The sequence below is a fragment of the Mus caroli genome, chromosome 9 (genome assembly GCF_900094665.2).
Source record: "Mus caroli chromosome 9, CAROLI_EIJ_v1.1, whole genome shotgun sequence".
Lineage (NCBI taxonomy): Eukaryota > Metazoa > Chordata > Mammalia > Rodentia > Muridae > Mus > Mus caroli.
This window is the reverse complement of record NC_034578.1, coordinates 96,663,406-96,684,471: the sequence shown is the minus strand read 5'-3', so window position 1 is coordinate 96,684,471 and position 21,066 is coordinate 96,663,406. Positions and strand designations below refer to the sequence as shown.

The 21,066-nt window shown below is 38.0% G+C and overlaps 1 protein-coding gene across 2 annotated transcripts in view; it reads left to right on the top strand.

The window, feature by feature from the left end:
* Window positions 1–21,066, top strand: part of Ppp2r3a (protein phosphatase 2 regulatory subunit B''alpha) — a 133,128-nt gene that overhangs the window by 35,320 nt on the left and 76,742 nt on the right. Inside the window, exons 2-3 of one of the 2 annotated variants that reach the window (XM_021171945.2) lie at window positions 238–2,668; window positions 19,738–20,004. In XM_021171945.2, the coding sequence (XP_021027604.1) occupies window positions 677–2,668; window positions 19,738–20,004 (2,259 nt within the window). In that variant the 5' untranslated portion in view covers window positions 238–676. Of the gene's footprint in view, window positions 1–237; window positions 2,669–13,618; window positions 15,536–19,737; window positions 20,005–21,066 lie in introns of those variants that run through there. The other variant, XM_021171946.2, reaches the window with a different exon arrangement.

Genomic DNA, 21,066 nt, shown 5'->3' with positions numbered 1-21,066 from the left:
TAAGAAAACTGTCTAGCTATAAGCTTGGTACTGTCATGCAAGAAGGCAAGAAGAGTCATAAAGGAAGTATCAGTTAGGCATATACAAGAAGGCAGAGCTGAGATACTACATGAGGTACTGAGTATAGAATGTGAGAAAACAAAGGCCTAGCGTAAATAACAGCAGCAAGAGATATGACACAGAATAGAGAGCATTGATTAACTGCTTGTGTTTAATTCTTTTCTTCTTCTATTCTAGGTTTCTCTGTCGATCACAAAAAATAAATTTAAAAAAAATGGATCACTTAAAGGCCTGGGAGGACTCAGTTATCACAGTAATCCTGTACCATCAACTAAGGTTTATGTGACAGTTTATAGAATCATTGAAGAGTTAAAAGAAGATATTCTTCCATAGAACTAGTCCTATAGTATCATGTTACTAAATAAAACTAAAATGTACAATATTTAAGTTATTAGACTTGCTAATACAAGCATACATGTGCAACAGCTACTGGATCCTGATAGCTATCAAACCTCAAATTTAAAGATTTCCCCTCATGGAAAAGTTACTATACTTTGCAAGAAACCACTGAACGTTGTCATTAAATATTTTTTTTCAGCAAAGTATCATTTAGAAAAATTTTCTTGAAACAAAGTCTATAAAGTTCTAAGTCCTACCATTGAGTGAATTTGATATTATGGCAGCAACTTACAGACTTGTGGTTAGCACTGTGAACCATTATAGCAGTGTAGTGATAGACCGGCGCTTTGAACAAGCCATACATTATTGCACTGGAACCTGCCATACCTTCACACATGGAATAGACTGCATTGTGGTGCATCATAGTGTCTGTGCAGATCTCGTGCATATCCCTGTGTCTCAGTTCAAAGATGTGGATCTGAACTCTGTGTTTTTGTCTCATGAAAATGGGCTTTCCTCGGCTGAAGATTATCCCCATCAGGCCCTCACAGGCATGCCCAGGGGCAAGAAAGCATCTACATTTCAGAATACCTGTAACTTAAAGGACATTGCAGGAGAAGCAATCAGCTTTGCCAGTGGGAAAATAAAAGAATTTTCCCTTGAAAAACTCAGAAATTCAAACCATGCAGCTTACAAAAAAGGAAGAAAAGTTAAATCTGACTCATTTAATAGGAGGTCAGTTGATTTTGACTTACTCTGTGGCCATTATAACAATGATGGAACCTCTCCACCCTTTGGTTTACTCCGGAGTTCCTCAGTTGAGGAAAAATCTTTATCTCATAGAAATTCATTAGATGCAAACCTGACTTCTATGCTTTTTCAGAACTTGTCTGAAGAAGATCTAGTTACTCAGATTTTAGAAAAACATAAAATAGATCATTTTTCTTCTGGGACAGACATAAAAATGTGCTTGGACATCTTACTGAAATGCTCTGAAGATTTGAAAAAATGCACAGACATCATAAAACAATGCATAAAGAAAAAGTCAGGAGGTAGTATCAGTGAGGGCGGTGGCAATGAGGCCATTTCTAACTCTGAAACTGTCTATATGAATGTAATGACCAGGTTAGCTTACTACCTGAGAAAGTTACCATTTGAATTTATTCAGTCTGGGAATCACGAGACCGTAGATTTGACAGAACTTGTCAATAATATACCTAACTTACAGCTGACTCCATTCTCCCCATTATATGGGACTGAACAGCCCCCTAAATATGAAGATATTGTCCACCTCTCAGCCCTTGACTCCGGACAGTTTCAGACTGTTGAATTGCAAGATGACAAGCATAATTTTAAACAAACAGACACTGTAAAAACCACTCCAAACAACACAGATTCCTTGTGTAGCTTGGAGGTAAACAATGCTGGAACTCTAAAACCTGTGCAGCTTCAATCACCGTTATTAACCATAAACCATTTAGAGGGTGTTTCTTCTGGTAACGTAATGGAAACTCTTTATATTGAAGAGGAGTCAGACGGGAAGAAGTCATTATTAGATAAAGAACAAAAAGCAGAGAATGGACAAGGTCAGGAACCATTAAAGGTAAATGAACATAAAGAATTTTCAGACCATGATACTTATCTTAAAAAATGTCCTGCCTCAATGCAAAATGAAATTGGTAAGATATTTGAAAAGCCAATAATGGTTCATCCATCTAAGGAAGATTCTAAATTAGAAGTTCCTACCACAGATCTCAGAGACCAGAGGCACTTTATGAATCCTAACAGTCAAGAAGAGATAGACAAATTATTAATGGATTTGGAATCATTCTCACAGAAGATGGAGACCTCTCTAGGAGAACCACTTGCCAAGGGTAAAAGCATCAATTCTCTCAATAGTCATAGTCATTTGACTGCTCAGAGCCACAAAGACCTTGAGCCTAAACCTATAGCCTCTTCAGCTATGGAGAAAGTTTCACCTTCTTGTCTAACAAGGATAATTGAAAACAATGGACACAAAATGGAGGAGGAAGACCGAGCCCTCTTACTTCGAATTCTGGAAAGCATTGAAGACTTTGCTCAAGAGCTAGTTGAATGCAAATCGGGCAGAGGGAGCCTATCACAAGAAAAGGAAATGATGCAAATTCTACAGGAAACCTTGACAACTTCCTCCCAGCCCACTCCATCAGTCTGTAGGAGCCCTGTTGGTGAGAAACCCAAAGATAGTACTTCAGTTGTTTTGATTCAGCAGACGCCAGAAGTGATCAAGGTAAGATCCAAAAATCACGAGTTCTGAGAAGTTTCCAAATACAATTTATTATATGTAAAATATATAAACAGAAACTCCTTTTGTTAGCCACTGTAAATTCTGTGCTAAGAATGATCTCAGTAAAGTCAAAAAGAAGCAAAGGATTTGAATCAGACAGACTGTTTTTATCTGCCCTATTCATGCACTCTCTCTTCCTTTTAAGTCCTGTGGCTAAAAGAAAGTTACTTAGCCTTAGTATCTATTGCTATACTCATGTAAGACATGAGCAGTGAAGCCTGACACTTACACAGAGTAGATCATTTAATATTAATCCTTCCCAGGTAACCAGAAAAGCAGTCCACCACATATGTATACCTTCTGTAAGATGCAGGATAGGGTACAAGAGAGCCTGATTCTTTCTTTAAAAAAAAAAAAAAAAAAAAAGATTTGTTTATTATATGTAAGTACACTGTAGCTATCTTCAGACACACCAGAAGAGGGTGTCAGATCTCATTATGGATGGTTGTGAGCCACCATGTGGTTGCTGGCTTTTGAACTCAGGATCTCTGGAAGAGCAGTCAGTGTTCTTAACCACTGAGCCATCTCTCCAGCCCAAGAGCCTGACTCTTAAAGAGCTGAAAATCTAACTGATGAGACACAATGTTCCTGACCAGTCTGCTCAAACACTTTCTTAAAGTACCGTCAGTGCAGCAAGCCTTCAATGCAAGTCTGTGTGAGACTTCTCTATGCACGCAAGGACTTAACAAACTAGAGTCAGAGAAGTGTTTTTGAAAGGTTTTAATTTTTCACTACTTACTTTACTGATTGTGACTACTTGGAGAAAGACAATTATTTGCCCATTTGTGTAGAAGTGTTTGTCGAAGAGCATGTTTATTCTTTCTCAGAAGGGACTCTTTGCCATCCCATTTAAGAACTCAGTTTGATGAAGCCTCCATGTCCTTAATGTTGTCCTATTGTACAACCTGGAAAGAAAAAAAATATATATATAGCCTGTGAGTTCACCAAGAAGAAAAAAGAATGGTGTTTTTAACAGTCTGTCCCAAATATGACAGACTTCACTATGACTCACATTCTACTGTCCCTGACTGAAAATTTGTGACAGATCTAGAAGCACATCAATAATTTGCTAATCCCAATAGCTACCATGTAGAGTTTATAAATGTAGACATGTATTAGTTCACAGATAGAAAGCCAAAGCAATAAAGGCAAGTTATAAAATAGATGAATTATTTTGAAACGCACACATTTGTACTAAAAATATGACAAAGTGCCAGATACAGCAAATACAATGTTCAGCAAAATAGCCCGCAAGAAGAGAAAAAGGTGTGACCAGGAAAGATGGGCAGAGGGCCTCAGTAGTTCCTATATGTCATTTTTCTGCTCTGGATGGTAGATATCTAGTAAGTAGTTTCTCAGGTTACTTATGCCATTTGTATATTCCTCAACATTATTTAATTTTTAGAACTTTAAATTTAGAGATAAGACTTTTATGACCAAATTAAAAAATAAACTTAGTGTCGGGCATAGTGGCTCATGCCTATAATCCCAGCACTCAAGAGGCAGAATCAGGCAGATCTCTGTGAGTTCAAGTCTAGCCTTATCTACATGAGTTCCAGCACAGCCAGAGATACATAGGAAGACCCTGTACTGAAAATAAACAAACAAACAAATGCCTAAATAGTATTTTAGCCTTGTTATAATTTTGTTTGAGGGCCAGCAAGATGGCTCAGAGAGTCAAGGCACTTTCCATGCAGGCTTAGTTTAGTCCCTGGGCCCATGTAATGATAAAAGGAGAGAACTCACTCAACCAGTTGTCCTTTGACACCTGCACATGAGTGCTCACACAGACATATCATACATACACATAGACAATAATAATACATAATTTTAAAGGATTTTTAATTTGTTGTTTGGTTTTTGAGGCAAGGTCTCATTATATAGCCTTGACTGGCCTCAAACGCATACATTCTGCCTGCCTCTGCCCTTTGAGTTCTGGGGCTACAGACTGTGCCACAACACCCAGCAAGATTTAAATTTTAAATGTACTTGTTATAGGTATATGAGTACAGGGCCTGCAGAAGACAGAAAAGGCTACTGGCTCCCTTGGAGTTTGAGTTGCTTGCAGTTGTAAGCTACCCAGTAAGAATGCTGAGCACTAAACCTGGACCCTCTGGAAAAGTGTATGCATTCTTAGTTACTGAGCTGTCTATCCAGCCCAACATATAATTTTTGAAACTTCATTTGTCCTGGGCATTGTGGTGTACAGCTCTGTAATCTCAGAATTAGGAATGTGAAAGCAAGAGAACCATGAGTTCAAGGCTATTGTGGACTTCAACTATGAGTTGAAGACTGACCTGAACTCCCTAGAAAGACCCTGTCTCAAGAAGACAAGGCTAGGGTAGGGATCTAGCTCAGTGACAGAGCACTTGCCTATCATGTAATATTGTATGGGTATGGGGGGCCTGAGGGAGAAAGAAGGTGAATTGTGATCAGGTGAATAATTTCTACCTGGTACACATTTATGGCCACTGTTCTGTGTGCACATTTTTAGTTACCAGAAACATGAAAACTTAGAGCAATATAGTACATACTTAGTTATTAAATGATGATTTTGCTCAAATGTTCACTGAACATTTATGGAAACTCTGTGGAACTCATTTATTGATTCACAAATGTTGATAATGTTAAATTTTAGAGAAAAGGCCCAACTCTTGAGAGTCCCAGTGGACCTGACCTATCCACTGTTCCCAAATTCAATCCAAGAGATGGCAGTACTGAAGGCAGGAAAACAGTTTTATAAAAACCACTGTGCCCACACCAGGAGAACGAGAAAGCTGACAGAGCTTTGAAAGGTCTAGAAAGGGAACAAAGGCAAAGGTTAAAGGTTTGCATAGCTTAGCAAAGCAAGCAGTCTTGGGTAAACCATGGCTGGGTTGATCATTATCAAAAAGCTATGCTTTTTGGTCACAGTGAACATTGCAGTTGCCTGTGGGGGATTGTGAGTGCCCTACTCGCCAGCAAGAAAGACGCCACAACAGGATCCTTCTGCAACATGTTTATTGGGAGAGCTTTTACTGCGATTGCGAAAGACCCCGAGCCCCAGAACTGGTGCTGCTTATATAGGCCTAGGAGAGGCATGTCTATACCTGATTGGTTATGCTTTCAGTACCTCATTAACATGCCTTGGGCCAGGCAGTGACTCGGCAAAAAACTCTTATGCACATGCGCACATTGGTTGTTTACCCAAACTTATGGGTGGTGGCCAGCAGTAGCCAGCGCCATCTTGTAATGGCGTATGTGGCTTCCCACAGGGGGTAGTTCCACTTCTCGTGGGATTCTTACATATTAGATCATTTCTTCTGAAACACAGTGTTACTGCAGGAAAGAATGACAAGTCAGAAAAAGCAAGATCGAATTAGTTCCTTTGGGTTTAGAGCAAAGACTAGAGACATCAGATGCTACTTCAGTAGTCTAGACTTAGTTACTCTCATTTGGTGTATTGGGATGGGATAGAATTAGCAGCTTCACACAGATAGTCTTTAAGTGATTTACATATCTATTGCAGAGTTAAGCAAGAATCTGACCCAAATTTTAGGGTAGCAAAAGAAAGAATTAATTGCAAAATAACACCAAGTTTTTAATCTTTCTTTGTGTCACTCACATCCAAGTGAAGAGTCAATGATTTTAGCAAGCACAGCCTCTAAGTCCCTATTATAATATCCTTAGTTCAGTAGGGTTGTCACTAGAAGAGAAGCTAAATAAAGTAATTACAAAATATAAAAGAAAGTTTTTCATATTCAAGATAATACTGATGTGCTTCACATGCTATAAAGGACGAAAACTACCTGTATAGTAGCTTCAAAATGCTAATATTTTCTTAAGAGCTACAGTTATTGTAGGCTAAGGCATTTGCATACATTTTCTCAATAATCTGCCTATTAAATGGAAAATGTTCTCCTCTGATGACCTATTTTAATTTTCACAGCCATTATAACCAGAAACTCTTATTGTGGCACCACATTTTAAATGTTTATTAAGTTTCTCCCCACATTACCTCCTGTGGAAAAAAAAAAAAAAAAAAAAGACAGGGAGTGGGTCTCTGAATACTCCTAGTCTTGGCACTAGCTGCAGCTCAGTCTGACTTGGCAGCCAGGCACTAAAGCGTCCTAGGTTTGTTTGGTTTGATTTTTTTTTTCCTTTTTACAAATGTGGACTAGAATCAGAATGCGATTTAAAATAATCATCTTTCAACATTCTTTTAAATAAGCTTCAGTATCAAAAAATAAAATAAAATTTAATAAATTTCTGCTTGATGGCCTTGTGCAAGAGGCCATATTTCCTTGCTTTAGAGGCTTGTCCTTTATCCTTTAATCTTTTCTTCCCGTGAATTGGTTTAAGACAGGAATTGACTTTTTCTATGAAAAGCCAGACAGTAAATATTTTAGGCTTAGTATGTCATGAGATTAGTGTTATTTTGTGTGTGTGTGTGTGTGTGTGTGTGTTTATGTTCATGCATGCATGCATGTACTTAAAGAGTCTTTTAAAAATATTAAACTAGGGTCTGGGGAGATGGTTCAGTTGGTAAGACTTCCCTGTGCAAGCATGAACCCCTCAGTTTGAATCTCTAGCACCTACAGAAAAAGCTTGGTGTGGCAGTGCATGTCTATAACCACAATGCTGTGAGGCAGAGGCCAGCAGATCCTGGGAGCTAGCTCACTAGCCCACCAGCCTAGCCAAAATGGTCAGCTTAACGTCTGAGAGACCCTGTGTCAAGAAAATAAAGGAGAGAATGACAAAGTAAGACACTTGTCATCGTTCTCTGCCTCCATATATGCTCATGTGGAAACATGCACCTGCGTTCATGTGTACACATATGCATATGCCACATACACCAAACACACAAAATGTTAGACTGATCTTGGAGCCAAAGCTTAGAGAAACAGGCATTGAGCCAGATGTAGCCCATAAAGTATAATTTGTTAGCTCGTTTTATGCAAATAGAACAGTATGGTATATTATATAAAAAGCACACCACTTAGTTTTGTCAGGTCTCAGTATTTTACAGTATTTGCTTCATATTTTTGTATTACTGTTTCGGTTTGGTTATTCTTTGTTACTGTTTCTTAGATTAGACGTGGTCTGTTTGGAGCCCCTTCTGTTGCTTGAGCAGCCTGAACTTGCAGTCCTCTTCCACCAGCTTCCCAGGCAGTTGTAGCTGCAGGTCTGTCACCAAGCTTGGCTGCTGTAGTGTTTTCATTAGCATCTTGATCTTTCAAAATTATCTTAGATACAGTGACACCCATAGGATAGCCCTCCTCACTAGTTTTTCCTTTTTTCTAGAAGTTTTCTACCATTCTGAAATTGTTTACCTATTGCTGCAAACTTTTATACAATATTGTTTTACATGGTTTTTTTTTTTCTGTTGTTGGTATATTTATTTGTTTTCTTGTACACACTAGGCTGGCTCTTTACTGATAAGCTACATTCCCAGCCCTTGTTTTTGTGTTTGTTTTGTTTTGTTTGCTTGCTTCTAGACAGTCTTGCTGCGTATTTCAGACTGGTCTGGAACTTATCCTGCTCATGTCTAAGTATTAAGATTATACAAATATGCCACCGTGGTTGACCTATGATTTCTTTTAAGAACAATTTTAAAATTATGTCCTTGTTGTTGTTGTTGTTGTTTTAGACAGCTGAAAAACTACCAACCAGTTTAAACATTTTAATTAGAAATTAAAACATTTTAATTAATGGGCATGTAGGCGGTACTTTTAAATGGCAGTAGTGATGACACATTAAAAAAGATTGTCTTGACAATATTACATATTATTAATATTTTAATATTATTTCAAAATAATTTCCCAAGAGTAAGTAGTATGTGTTGACCAAATAAAGATGAAATTCAAACTCCTGTTATGAGAGAAAGCCAAAAAGAAAATACTAAGAGGATATTCAGAAATTGGATACTGGCCTAGACCAAGGGTCAGCCATCTAAAGGCCCTTGGGCCAAATCCACCCTGCTGCTGCCAGGACCATAACCACACCTGCTCATTAAATGATCTATGGCTGCTTTTGTGTTCTACCTACTAATCTGAGTAGTTGAGATACAGAGCCTAAAGCCTACAGTATTTACTTACTACTTGGGCATTTATAAAAATAGTTTGCTGACTATCTAGGTAGTATTTTACATTAAATCAACAAAGCAGAGTTTGATAAGGTTCAGTGTTCTGTTTTGTTGAGTCCTGGAAGCATCATTAAAGATCAGTAACAAAAGCTACCTATGGATTATGATATCCAATCAGTGTATCATTAGACATTTAAAATAAATAAAACTGATTGTGGCAATGTGCTACTGTAATCTCAGCAACTTTAGAGGCTGAGACAGGAAAAATACTTTTAAAAAGTAAATTTTGCCTAAAGTAACCACAGGTAGCTGTTTTCCCTAATCTCTGCCACCACCCCCCTCCCCACCAATCAGCTTCTTTTTTCCTTGTCCTTTTGGACAGCTTTCTCACAATGTCACTCATTTCTCACACAGTCATTGACTAACATGTGACACTTGAAGATATGCTTTTATGACAGGAATTAACTTTGTAGGTTCAAGAATAGCTGATCCATGCAGATGAGTATGCAAGAGAGTCAAATATGACTAAGAACAGCTGTAGAGGAGGGAGAGTGAGCCAGCTAAGGTCCCCTAAGGTTTCATAATTATGATGAATGAATTACTGTGCTGAGGCCATATTTTAATATGGAAGTTAATGGAGTAATTTTATTGAAAAAGTAAACACTAAGAAACTATACTTAAGTAATACTTCCTCTCTCTGTACATGTGTCTGTGTGTCTGGGGTTGGGTGAAGTATGCACATGGAGGACAGAGGTCAGCATCTAGTATCTTTTTCTATCGCTTGCCACAGTATTTTTGAGATGAGATCTCAGTGAACTCAGAGCTCACTAATAAACTAGACTAGCTGGCTAGTGAGTTTTCGGGATCCCTCTGTCTCTAGGCCACCCCACCTAACACTAGTGTTGTAGACATACCTCCATGTCCAGTGTCCAGCTTCTATGTGGGTGCTGAAGATTTGAGCTCAGGTCCTCATGCTTGTACTGCAGGCACTTCACTGACTGAACTGTCTCCCCAGCCCCAATAAATCAAACTTTAGCACTGTTTCAGTGCTACCAGCAGATGGCATCACAGTCAACTTGGGTCTCTTAAGCGTAATGGGGCAATAACATTTTAATCATAACTCGAAGGTTAAAAAATAAGCTCTAGCTTCCTTCTAGAAACATTTTTTAATTTAACTTTAGTAAAAGTATCAAAGCTGTAAGTCTAATGAAACCTGACAACTTAACATGCCTACATTAGAAAAATACAGTTGGGCTGAGGAAGTTGCTCAGTGGTTGTCTAGTGCGTCCATTCTTAGCACCGAATGGAAAAATGGAGTGGGCAAGTACAAGCTAAAGTCTTAACACATTTAAATAATTTTATAATCTAAAACTGTTTTCCACATGTTACCAAGCACAGATTTCAGGAATGTAGTAGAGATTGTTTACAGTTAGCACATTAATTTTGTTTACTCACCATATGCCCAAACCCAAATCAGTAGCACTTAGTGAGTGCTCCCGTGCTAGTGTGGTTTCCCTTGCTGTTATAAAACACTGACTGAAACCAGCGGTAGAGGAAAAGCATTTCTACATCTTATGCGTTGGACTTCATCGTTTCGGGAATCCAGGGAAGGAGCTCAGGAACCTGCAGGCAGGGACTGAAGAGGCAGCCACAGAGAAATGCAGCCTCTGACACGCTACCCCAGGGCTTGCTCAACCCACGTTCATATACAGCCCAAGACCACCTGTCCAAGGATGGCACTCCACACAATGGGCCATTAATCAAGAAAGTGCCCTACAGGCTTGCCTACAAGCCAATCTGATGGAAGCAGTTCTCAACTGAGAGTCCCTCATACCAAGTGACTCTACTTTGTTTAAAGCTGGCAAAATCTAACCTGAACAGCTCAACAGATACTTGAGGTATTTATTAACAATGTTCAACTTTTTTAGAGACTTCGCATACTTTGTAATTTTTAAATTTTCTTCTTGTAATTTTTTTCAAAGTGCTTCAAAAGATTGTAGTATTACATCCAGGCTTGAATCCCCAAAAGTCTTTCCTAATCTGACCATCTTCAGAAAATACCTAAAACTATCTGTATTAATTGATTACTACTTATTTATTCTATACCTTAAGTCTCCCTACTTCAAGAGAGTTGTCAGACACAGACCTTGGAATCGGGGTCCTTGTACTTCCTCTGAGATCCCCAGAAAACAGTAATGAGTCTAGGCTAGAGAGAAGGTTGAGTCTCCTCTCACAGATGCACTTTTAAAGACCATAGTGCTTTGACACATATTTCACAGCATGGTGCTTGTAATCACTAGTATATTCTTGACCAATTCCAGCCTTCTGTTTTGATGCATATGAACTTAACTCTCATTTCAAATTCCTGAGATCATATTATCCCCTGAGTTCTTATATGTAGTTAATGGTTGATGGGTGAGGGGAAAACATTTTTGCAGTGGTTATAGCTACTGATAATGTGCTCAGACACCTATAAACAAGTTTTAGGCTTGATGTTGTAGTACACACCTATAATCTCAGCATTCTGTAGATAGAGGCTGGCAGATCCCTATTAGTTCAAGGTCAGCCTGGTTTGCATAGTAAGTTCCAGGCCAGCCAGAGCTACACAGTGAATTCCTATAGCCAAAAAAAAAAAAAAAAAAAAAAATTTAACCATACTGCCTCCTCTCTACCTCCTTCCTTCCCTCCTGCATCTGTTTAATGTGTCAATGAAATGAAAATCTTCTCTTTCCTTTGTTGGTGGTGGAGTTTTGTTTGTTTTGAGATAGGGTCTTGTCAAACTGCCCAGGCTTTGAACTTGCGATCTCTTGCTTCAGCCTCCTGGTAGCTGAAACTACAAGTATGTGCTTGCTTGTACATGGTAATGTCCAAGTTGATTTAGAATATTCAATTGTTTCCAAAAGAGCCAACTTCCTTTTGTTAGTCAACATTATAGTGCTGATATATCACAGCCTCCTCTCTACTATGTAACTTACCTCCTCTTGGTGTCTTCTTAGCAAACTCCTTTTGACTTTCTTGTCTTTCTGCAATTGTTTCTAACACTACAACATAGATTCTCAACAACTAGGCTCCCTGTCCTTGTAGTGTTGTGTTTCTATTACTCATGTTTGTCCAGTCTTTGCTGCTTGGATTATCCCAACTGCCTTCCTAACTGGAAGTTCTTGGCTGATGTTATCTTGGTCTCCATAACCACATTCAGCTGAGACTGGTGAGTGATTGTAAATTACCATGTGTGCAGAACAAGGGCTTGACTTACTTGGCATAACACATTGTTGATGAGCAATAAACACTATTTTGATGTGGGGGGGCTGGTTGGTTAGTCTTAGTGTTTTGTGTGTGTGTGTGTGTGTGTGTGTGTGTGTGTGTGTGTGTGTGTTTTCCTTTTCCAGTCCTGGGAATTTTCCAGTTCAAGGCTTTGTGCATTCTAGGTAAGCATTCTAACACTAAGGCACAGCTATGCCCCTAGCATAACATACTGCATTAATACATAAATCAAAATAAGTGATTTAGTTTTCCACTCAATCTTCAAAATTTTTTAAGCAACCCTTCTTAAAACATTGCCCAGAGCTGACTCTTTCCAAAGATAATTAAGGTTATATATCACTGCCTTCATTTTATAAGAGAGAAGGCCAGATAATTATAAGATTTAGAAAATTGTTTTCAAAACAATTGAGTTTCAGACTAAGCCTTACAGAATGAATTCTAGGGGAGGAAATGTATTGGCATCACATACAATTTTATGCCACTTTTCCTGACTTACCTTCCATCGGAGCACATCTTCTTTCTCCAAACTTAGTACTGCTCTCCTGGGTTCCATAGGCTTTTATGACATAAGAAGGGAGAGTTTTTTCTTGTTTGAGATACTGAAGGCCTCATTTTTAGGGTCTTAGCAATAAGGTCATCCTCTCCTACATATGCCTCTGCTAAGAAACCCACAAAGCCCCCACTCAGGAACTTATCATTCCATACATCTTCCTCTAGTGGCTCTCAACCACGACCCTCAGTGCTCACCCCCAACCATAAAGGTTTTTTTGTTGCTACTTCATGACTAATTTTGCTACTGTTATGAATCATAATGTAAACATTTGTGTTTTCATTTCAGATGTGAAAGGGTCATTTGACTTCCAAAGGGGTCACGACCCACAGGTTGAGAACCTCTGCTCTAGAATAAGCTTTATTTTTTTTTTTCTTTTTTGGGGGGTGGGGGGCAAAAGAGATAATCTTTCTGAATTTGAGATTATCTCTCAATACCTTATAATAGCCCAAAAGTAGAAACAGCTCAAGTGTCCAAACAATGGAACAAAATATTGGTACATGCTACCTCATGTGAGGCCTTGAAACATACACAGAGAAAGAAGCCCATCACAAAATTATCCTTCATACACAGGCATGCTTATTCTGGAGGAATGGTCCACAGGAAAGGAATTCCAGTCTTGGCAGCCAGATCTCAAAATAACAGCTGAAAATCCCAGGGAGCCTCACAACAGAAGGTATTAGTTGGTCTCTTGTGTGTGATTGTTGCCCTGGAGACTCTCAGTGTGCACATAGTGCAGACAGGACTACCTGTGTCTTCAGAGGAAAGAAAGAAGGTTATAGAGCCTGCTGGCGTCTGCAGTGAAGTTTGCTTATACTTGATCTTTCCCAGTAAAGAAGAGGCCACACTAAAAACAGTGTTTTTAACTTCTGTATTTCAGGTGTGCTCTTTGTAAGTCAGGTTCTCAAATCCTTACTTTAATTCCATGCAAACACAAATAAGTAAATCAAATAACCTCATGCTAGTCTGTCAGCAGCTTATTGCTACAACCAGCCCTTTACTACACCCTTAAGGGCCCTGACCTTGTGCCCTTTGATTTTTTAATTTTTTAAAACTGTTTTATAAATGAAAACTTGGAACTTATTTCATCATGAGAAAACATATATAAATGTTTCCTTAAGAGCAACAAAGTAACTCTTCCTTGGGAGCTTTAAGCAGCATTTGTTTTTTGGTGTGTGTTGGGGAGGGAGGGCAGAGGCTGTCTCATCATGTAGACAAAGCTGGCCCAGAACTCATAGAGGCATGCCTCTGCCTCACAAGTACTGAGTTTAAAGGCATTCAGCACCATACTTCACCAGCGTTTGGACTTTTAACCATTGTTCTGACCTTAAAACTTAAGAAATATACAAGAATTAAATGAAATATGTAAATATTTCTTGTCCTTTTGTCCAATTCACCATTGTCCTAGGAAGCAAAGTAAGAGAACTAAGAAGCTACTTCATTGTCATCTCTGTTTTCATGGCCAACACAGCATCTGGCACGTAGTGATCATAAAAATACTTGAATGAGTGAGTGACTTAAAATTAAACTTGCCCTGGAGAGTTTAGATACCACTGGATAATAATTAATTCATAAAATTTTACAAATATTAGCTATTTCACCTGATTGTGATTAAGTCTGACAATCAGTAGAGAAGCATAAACTACATTAACATATGGAAATATATATCTTAAATATTTTAATTTTTACATTTATTTATTATATATGCATATGTATACTTTTATGTTTTTAGTTTTGTTCTTACTGTGTTTTATATTTCCTAGAAATAAAAAATAAATCCTGATTGGTGAGATTAATTAAGATAAATAGTGAAATGTAAATATGCATAAGAGAATACTTTGGTAATTTGCTTATAAATATTAAAATGAGGACAATATTTAATATATGGTAAAATATGGAATATGTTTATTTCTCTAAAGTCCCTCAAAGGAAAAAGTCTCATAAGCTCAGAGTGTTCTTTTTGATCATCTTTTGTGTCCTTGTTTGGTAAAAATTTCATTCATCCATATGTATCTGATATTTCTTTGTTCGGATATTAAGTTGTTCCACTTTCTTAAAAACACTTTTGAAGGTAAATTTTCAAACTACATAATTATTTCAAAGGCTAAAATAGCCTGCATTTAAAACTAATAAAATATTTTTGTAAGTTATCATATAAAAATGACGATTTCTGTCATATTTTGAGTGAAGAGATTAGGGGATATGGAATAATTGCTTCCCCTTCTGATAATAATTAAAAAGCTATTCTTGAAATAATACTTTCACATTTGAAGGTCAGTTTATTCTGTTTTGTTTTTTTAAACAATATCAAGTAGACAAAAGACAAAAATGCCCCACATACTCTTTTTCACCCTGGTTTGAGGATAAAGTATGTGATCAGCACCCGTTCTCAGTTACAGAAGTTAGCATTATCTGAGAAGTTGCTATTCTTAGGTCCAACTGTAATGTTTCTAATTGTGGTGCTAGGAGTAGTGAGTGCTTTCTTTCCCAGAAGGCTCTGCATTCTCAACACGTACAGGTCAATTTCACATAACGCTACCACAAGAAGCAATAGGCCCTTTTGCAGGCTGTTTCTAACTGGAATATTATGAGCAGACATTGCGAGTCACAGGCTGTATTTGGAAACCAGCTGCATGTCAGGACAAGCATGGATTGTGGTCCCAGGAGGCTGAGAGAATACAATGATTAAATATAATTTATTTGTGAGATAAGAAGAAAAAAGTATCTTTCTACTGACAAGACTGACACTGTCTTCGGAAGTGAGCTGCCCGCTTGGAAAGTAAACATTCACTTTCCAAAGATGATGATCAAGGAAACATCTTTGCGAAGGGACCCGGATTTAAGGGGAGAGTTAGCTTTCCTAGCAAGGGGCTGCGATTTTGTTCTCCCATCACGATTTAAGAAGAGGCTGAAGTCATTTCAGCAGACACAGGTTTGAAACTTGGGTGTTTCTTTTAAATGTTTTAATTACTAATACAACCCCCGCCCCAGTAAACTAACACACAAATAATTTTATTACTCTCTTGTATCTTGATATTAGGTCAAGGAATTAATCTGTGTTCGCTATTCAGCTATTTACAGAAAGCTATTTGTAGAGGGATTCCAGCGGGTTTAAAAATAGAGCTTCTGGACCCGGAGTACAGTACTCACATTTTTATCCTGTAGGGAGGAATCCTGTTTTGCAGACAATAAATACAACTTACTAAATATTTATCAAGCATACTAGAAAGCAAGAATTCCTGTAGAAAACTTACTTTTTTTTAAGTTTAAATCAGTAGATTTTATTAAGATAATTATGAATGTTTGTCTGAAAGAATATGGATCTTGACATTTGTAAAAGCAGAGTATTTTTACTATATTTATTAGTGTGTGTGTGTATGATGTATGTGAGCACACATGCCATAACATACATGTAGAAATCAGAGAACAACTTTACAAAGTCAGTCCTTTCTTCCCCCTTTATGTAGGCCCTGGGGATCAAACTCTGGTCACCAGGAGTGTGGCCAATGCCTTTATCCACTGAACCATCTTAGCAGTTTCCATTTCTATATGGCAGCAACTGTGTGTGTCTGCAGTACACTGTGGATGTGTAGACAATGAAGCATAACAATTCTTCTAAATTTTAAATAAATGCCATCCTCTAGCAAGCTGATACTGATTGCTGCCTGCAATGACTAGTCTCTACCATCTTAGGGACAGTGTCTATCTTACCACATAGGTTACCTAACGTGGAATACAATACAAAAAAGGGAGAAGGGACTATATAAATGCTAACTATCCAAATTCCAGTAAGGAACCATAATTTTATAGTTATTCTGACCCAGAAAAACTTCAAATTTGGGGGGTGAGATATGTGACATTTCCTTTCTTTCTGTGTGTCAGAATGGTCAAATATTGGAAATATTATAATGACAATATCAGTGGCTGTTCAGAATGGCTAAGTAATGCACTGATGCTGAAAAACTGAAGTAAATATTGAGATACTTTTCCCAATGTATTCTTTTTTTATTACTAGTCCTATACTGGACCAAAACAGCTTTAGTTTAAAATGAAGATATGTCAAGCCAGTTGGCAAATCAGGCAAAAAAAAATTACAATTTTTTAAAATCTATGTTTATAAAATCAGTTTTATTATACTACTTTAAGGTTTAAATTATGTGTCTTCTATTAACACAACTGCAAGCATATTAATAGAGCTGAAAGTTCAGAATAAATTCATTCTTTTTATATTATTTTTCCTTATTAACCAATGAATTAATAAATACTGTCTTATTAGTCACTTGCTTTGTATGAAGAAGTATACATACACACAAGAGACGAGAACAGTAGGTTGTCAAGTGTTTGCCCATTCAGTTAACTTGGGCAGTGTTTGTTCTAAATGTTGTGTCCATCTGTCAGCACAAACGCACAGTTAGCATTGAAGGTCTTGCTCTAGAACTCAGCTTATGTCCATACCCACCAGTACCAGTGCTCTTAATTCTAATGCCATCATTGCCCTGAAATTAAACCTAACTTCCCTGCATAGCATACTGTTGAAAATATTTTCAAGAAACAGAATTTTGATGATTGAATACTTATAGTCTCACAACCCTTTTTCTGCACAAAATAACAGAATAAAGACCACTCTAGTAATACTCACCATCTAAGCCGAGCCTCTGAAGATCTGCCCTGTTTCAGAGTTTTAAGAACACTGTGTGGGGCTGCCGACTCATACGACTGTGCAGTGGTATTTGCAGATTTAGCATCAAGGCAAAGAAATGTTTATTCAAAGCAGATTATCACTTTGCTAAATCAAGAGAGGTTTATAAACTTTAGATTGCTTTACAAGTGGACATGATTATTTATTTTGAATCTAAAGGACTTTGCCAAATTCTGCATTGTTTGTAATCTCTTGAGAACCCCACTGTTTGGCTTTGTCACTTGTTGCCTTTCACAAGGACAAATGTGCTCAGCTCTGCTTGGAACCCTTTATCTCTGTTGCGTTCTGTTATTTCCTTTAGTGCCCACAATCTTCCAAAGAGTGGGATTATGATTTCTGCTTATTTCTGAAATTCTGAAAGACTGGGGAGTGCTCCTGAGGTTGCCGACGAGTAAGCCCTCTCTGTTTACTGCTGTGTGTTATGTTCACTGGCCCCGTTTCCTCTAGGCTGTTCCTTTCTTGACTATGGCTTTATATGGGAACACTGTTTAGAGTAATTGAACATTTGAATAATACTTTGTGTTCACAATAAATTAAAAAACAACAACAACTTAGGTCTGTGAAGGTAGCTTAGTGGCAGAGAACCGGCCTACCATCCACCAGTTCAGGGTGAGACTTCTAGCATACGCCGCCCCACCCCAAAAAAACCCTAAGTACTCAATAGCTGTGTTTATCTTTCATATTTTATGTAGCATCTACATAATAATCATGTAGCCGTGCTCGTGACTCTTGTTAATTTAGAACCCTGCAAAACTTCATGAAATCCTTTTTTATTTTTTTCTGCTAGGAATCTCAGAACTGAATTTATTCTTCATTGGAGGGAAAAAAAAAAAAAAAGCTCCTAAAAAGCAGGGCCTATGGGGTTGGCAAGATGGGTCAGCAATTAGGAACTCCTGCTGCTCTTAGGGAGAACTGGAGAGATTGCCATCATCGACATGAGCTCATAACCACCTACCTAGAACTCCAGACCCAGTAGATCAGAAGCCCTCTTCTAATCTCCACAGCACCAAACATGTACGCGGTGCACAGACACACACGAAGGCAAACACTCGTATCTGAATGGTGCTAGACCTCTCTTGACTTTCCCTGATCCTGAGTAATATCTCTCCACTGCCTCCCCATTTCTCTTCACACTGTGCCTTCCACTGTTCCATGAAGTACACCACAACAAGTACTTTTGGGGAAAAGGAAAGATATAAACTATAAATTAACATTTATTTAACTGTAAAGACTGATTAAAATGAAATTAGTGACCCTGGTTCTTGCCTATTACAGCATACCAAAAATGAGTTAAATTTATATCTTAGAGAAAACACCCCGCTATCTTAGAGGAAGGAACAAACAAACCAGAAGTTTTTTTTCCTAAATATTTGTCAAGTGCGGGTAGTAATTCTACTTTGACAAAGTCAAACTAGAAAAAAACTAAAATATCCCATATCCCAAATACATTTCAATGTATATTTTCTTTTTAAAGAAGGAGTCTCATGAAGGCCAGGCTGAACTCCAGCTTGCTAGATAGCAGAGGATGACCTGGATAGCTCCTGAGCCTCCTACCTTCCAAGTACTGAGACTGCAAGCTTGTACCACCACACCAGGCTTTATTCAGGACTTGGCATTGAACCCACTGCCTTGTGGGTGGTAGTCAAGTACTCTACCCACTGAGCTACATCCCCAGCCCCTAACTGTATATATTTTAGAAGGCCCTATGGTCGCCACTATACCACCAATACAGACATTAGTTGTATAATTTTAAAGAGTTTATCATTCCTTCCTTTGGAGGGGTAGAAATTCACACAAACACCAAAACCAGTTTTCAGAAAGACCATAACTAGTAAAGTTCCAAGAGACTAAGACTGTACCTTAGCCCCCACTGGCGTCCCAAAAGGCTGCCTTTGCATTATTCCTGGGTACCACAAGTAGTTGGTATATATGGGATGATTTTAAAAGTCCAAAGATAAAAGTGTGTTTCCTTGTTTTTCTTTCCTATGAAGTTGCATTTGTTTGTTTGTTTGTTTGTTTGTTTATTGGCCTGTTGGATATATGTGTGAAATAGTATTCAACAATAAACCAGAATTTTATTTTTAGTTGTTCTGATAACAACAAAAAGAATACATTTTAAGATCTTTACCAGCTGATGTTGTTCTAGCTGATACTGGTCTTTGATTATCCTGAAATACTTGCCAACTAATAGATGGGAAAATTTACTGCAGGATTTTTAAACCATAAATTATATGACTAAGTATTGACAAATAATATTTATTTAATATGGAAAACATTCCCTAGAAACATGCTTACTGCCTTCTAAAATGCTTACTTTAAAGTGAATCCTTGATTGCTACTGTCTCTAGTTGTTTGTATTTACACACTTCTTATTGCTGCTGAGAAATATATACTGTTTAGAATTTTTGTTTCTTATAATCACATTTTTCTTCCAGATTCAAAATAAACCAGAAAAGAAACCTGCAACACCATTTTCACCTGCAGCCACCCTTCCAAGTAGTCCCCAGCCGGCCTCCCCTGTTCCTTGTGTGAGTGATGTCGTGAATACACCGTTGTCCATAAACATTCCACAGTTCTATTTTCCTGAAGGACTCCCAGACACCTGCAGTAACCATGAACAGATCCTAAGCAGAATTGAAACTGCTTTCAAGGATATTGAAGATCAGAGAGCAGATATTCATGAAATGGGGAGAATTGCAAAGGTAATGTAACTACTGAACGAACACACTTCCCTCTTCGCTGCCTCTGTGCTCTGGCGCTAAGCACAGGTTTTAATTTTGGTCTTCCTATGATGAAAAGTATTTGATCTGATGCATCTCTAACAGTGTTCCTTCTTCATAGATTTCTGTCTTTTTCCTTTCTTCCTTCTCTTCTCTTCTCTTTCTTTTTTTTATGTTTGAATTCATCGACCACTGTTGAGGTCAGTAGTTGCTTTGCATAAAGTTCATTATTATGGCTTTAGCTGTGATGTTTATTATTATCATTATCAATATCTGAATTACCTGTAAATTGCTGTGGTAAGACACTATTTCCAAGGCAGCTTACAGGAAAAAAAAGAGTCTCAAATAGCACACACACACACACACACACACAGTGTTTAGCAAAAGAGAAAACAAATCAAACAGAAAAAAAGGAGTCTGTTAGGGTTTCCTTAGATTTTCAGATCTACCTTCCTTCCTTCCTTCCTTCCTTCCTTCCTTCCTTCCTTCCTTCCTTCCTTCCTTCCTTCTTTCTTAACCATAACTGACCCTGAACTCTCTTTGTAGACTAGACTGGCCTTAGAATTAAGCAATGTTTCCAGGCTGTACTTTCAGAGGTTAAAAGTTATAGGGGCCTGAGAGCCACATAGAAGCAAGTAGGAAGTCAAAGAACGCCTGAGACCCCCATGTACACTTCCACCTGGAAGGAATAATTTGTTTTTAATTTGAAAACTTACTCTTTGAGATAAAGTACTAACTCCTCCTCTTTGTATTTCAGTGCCTCCAGAGTCAGGCCCCAGAGATGTTTTAGGTAGATGTTTTAGGTAGATGTTTTAGAAAACTACCTAATACCTGTTTGCTACATGAGCCTAACTCTCTTGCCTGCTCACAAGTGTAGATATTTACTACACTGTCCTACCTCTCCTTTGTGATGGATTTCCACTCCACTCCTTCCAACTTCCCCAACATGTAATTTAAATACTTCCCCCTCTCCCATCATACTTGCAGAAGTGCCATTCTAATCATGCCACACCTTTCCTCTAACTGACCCTACTGAGTGTTGTG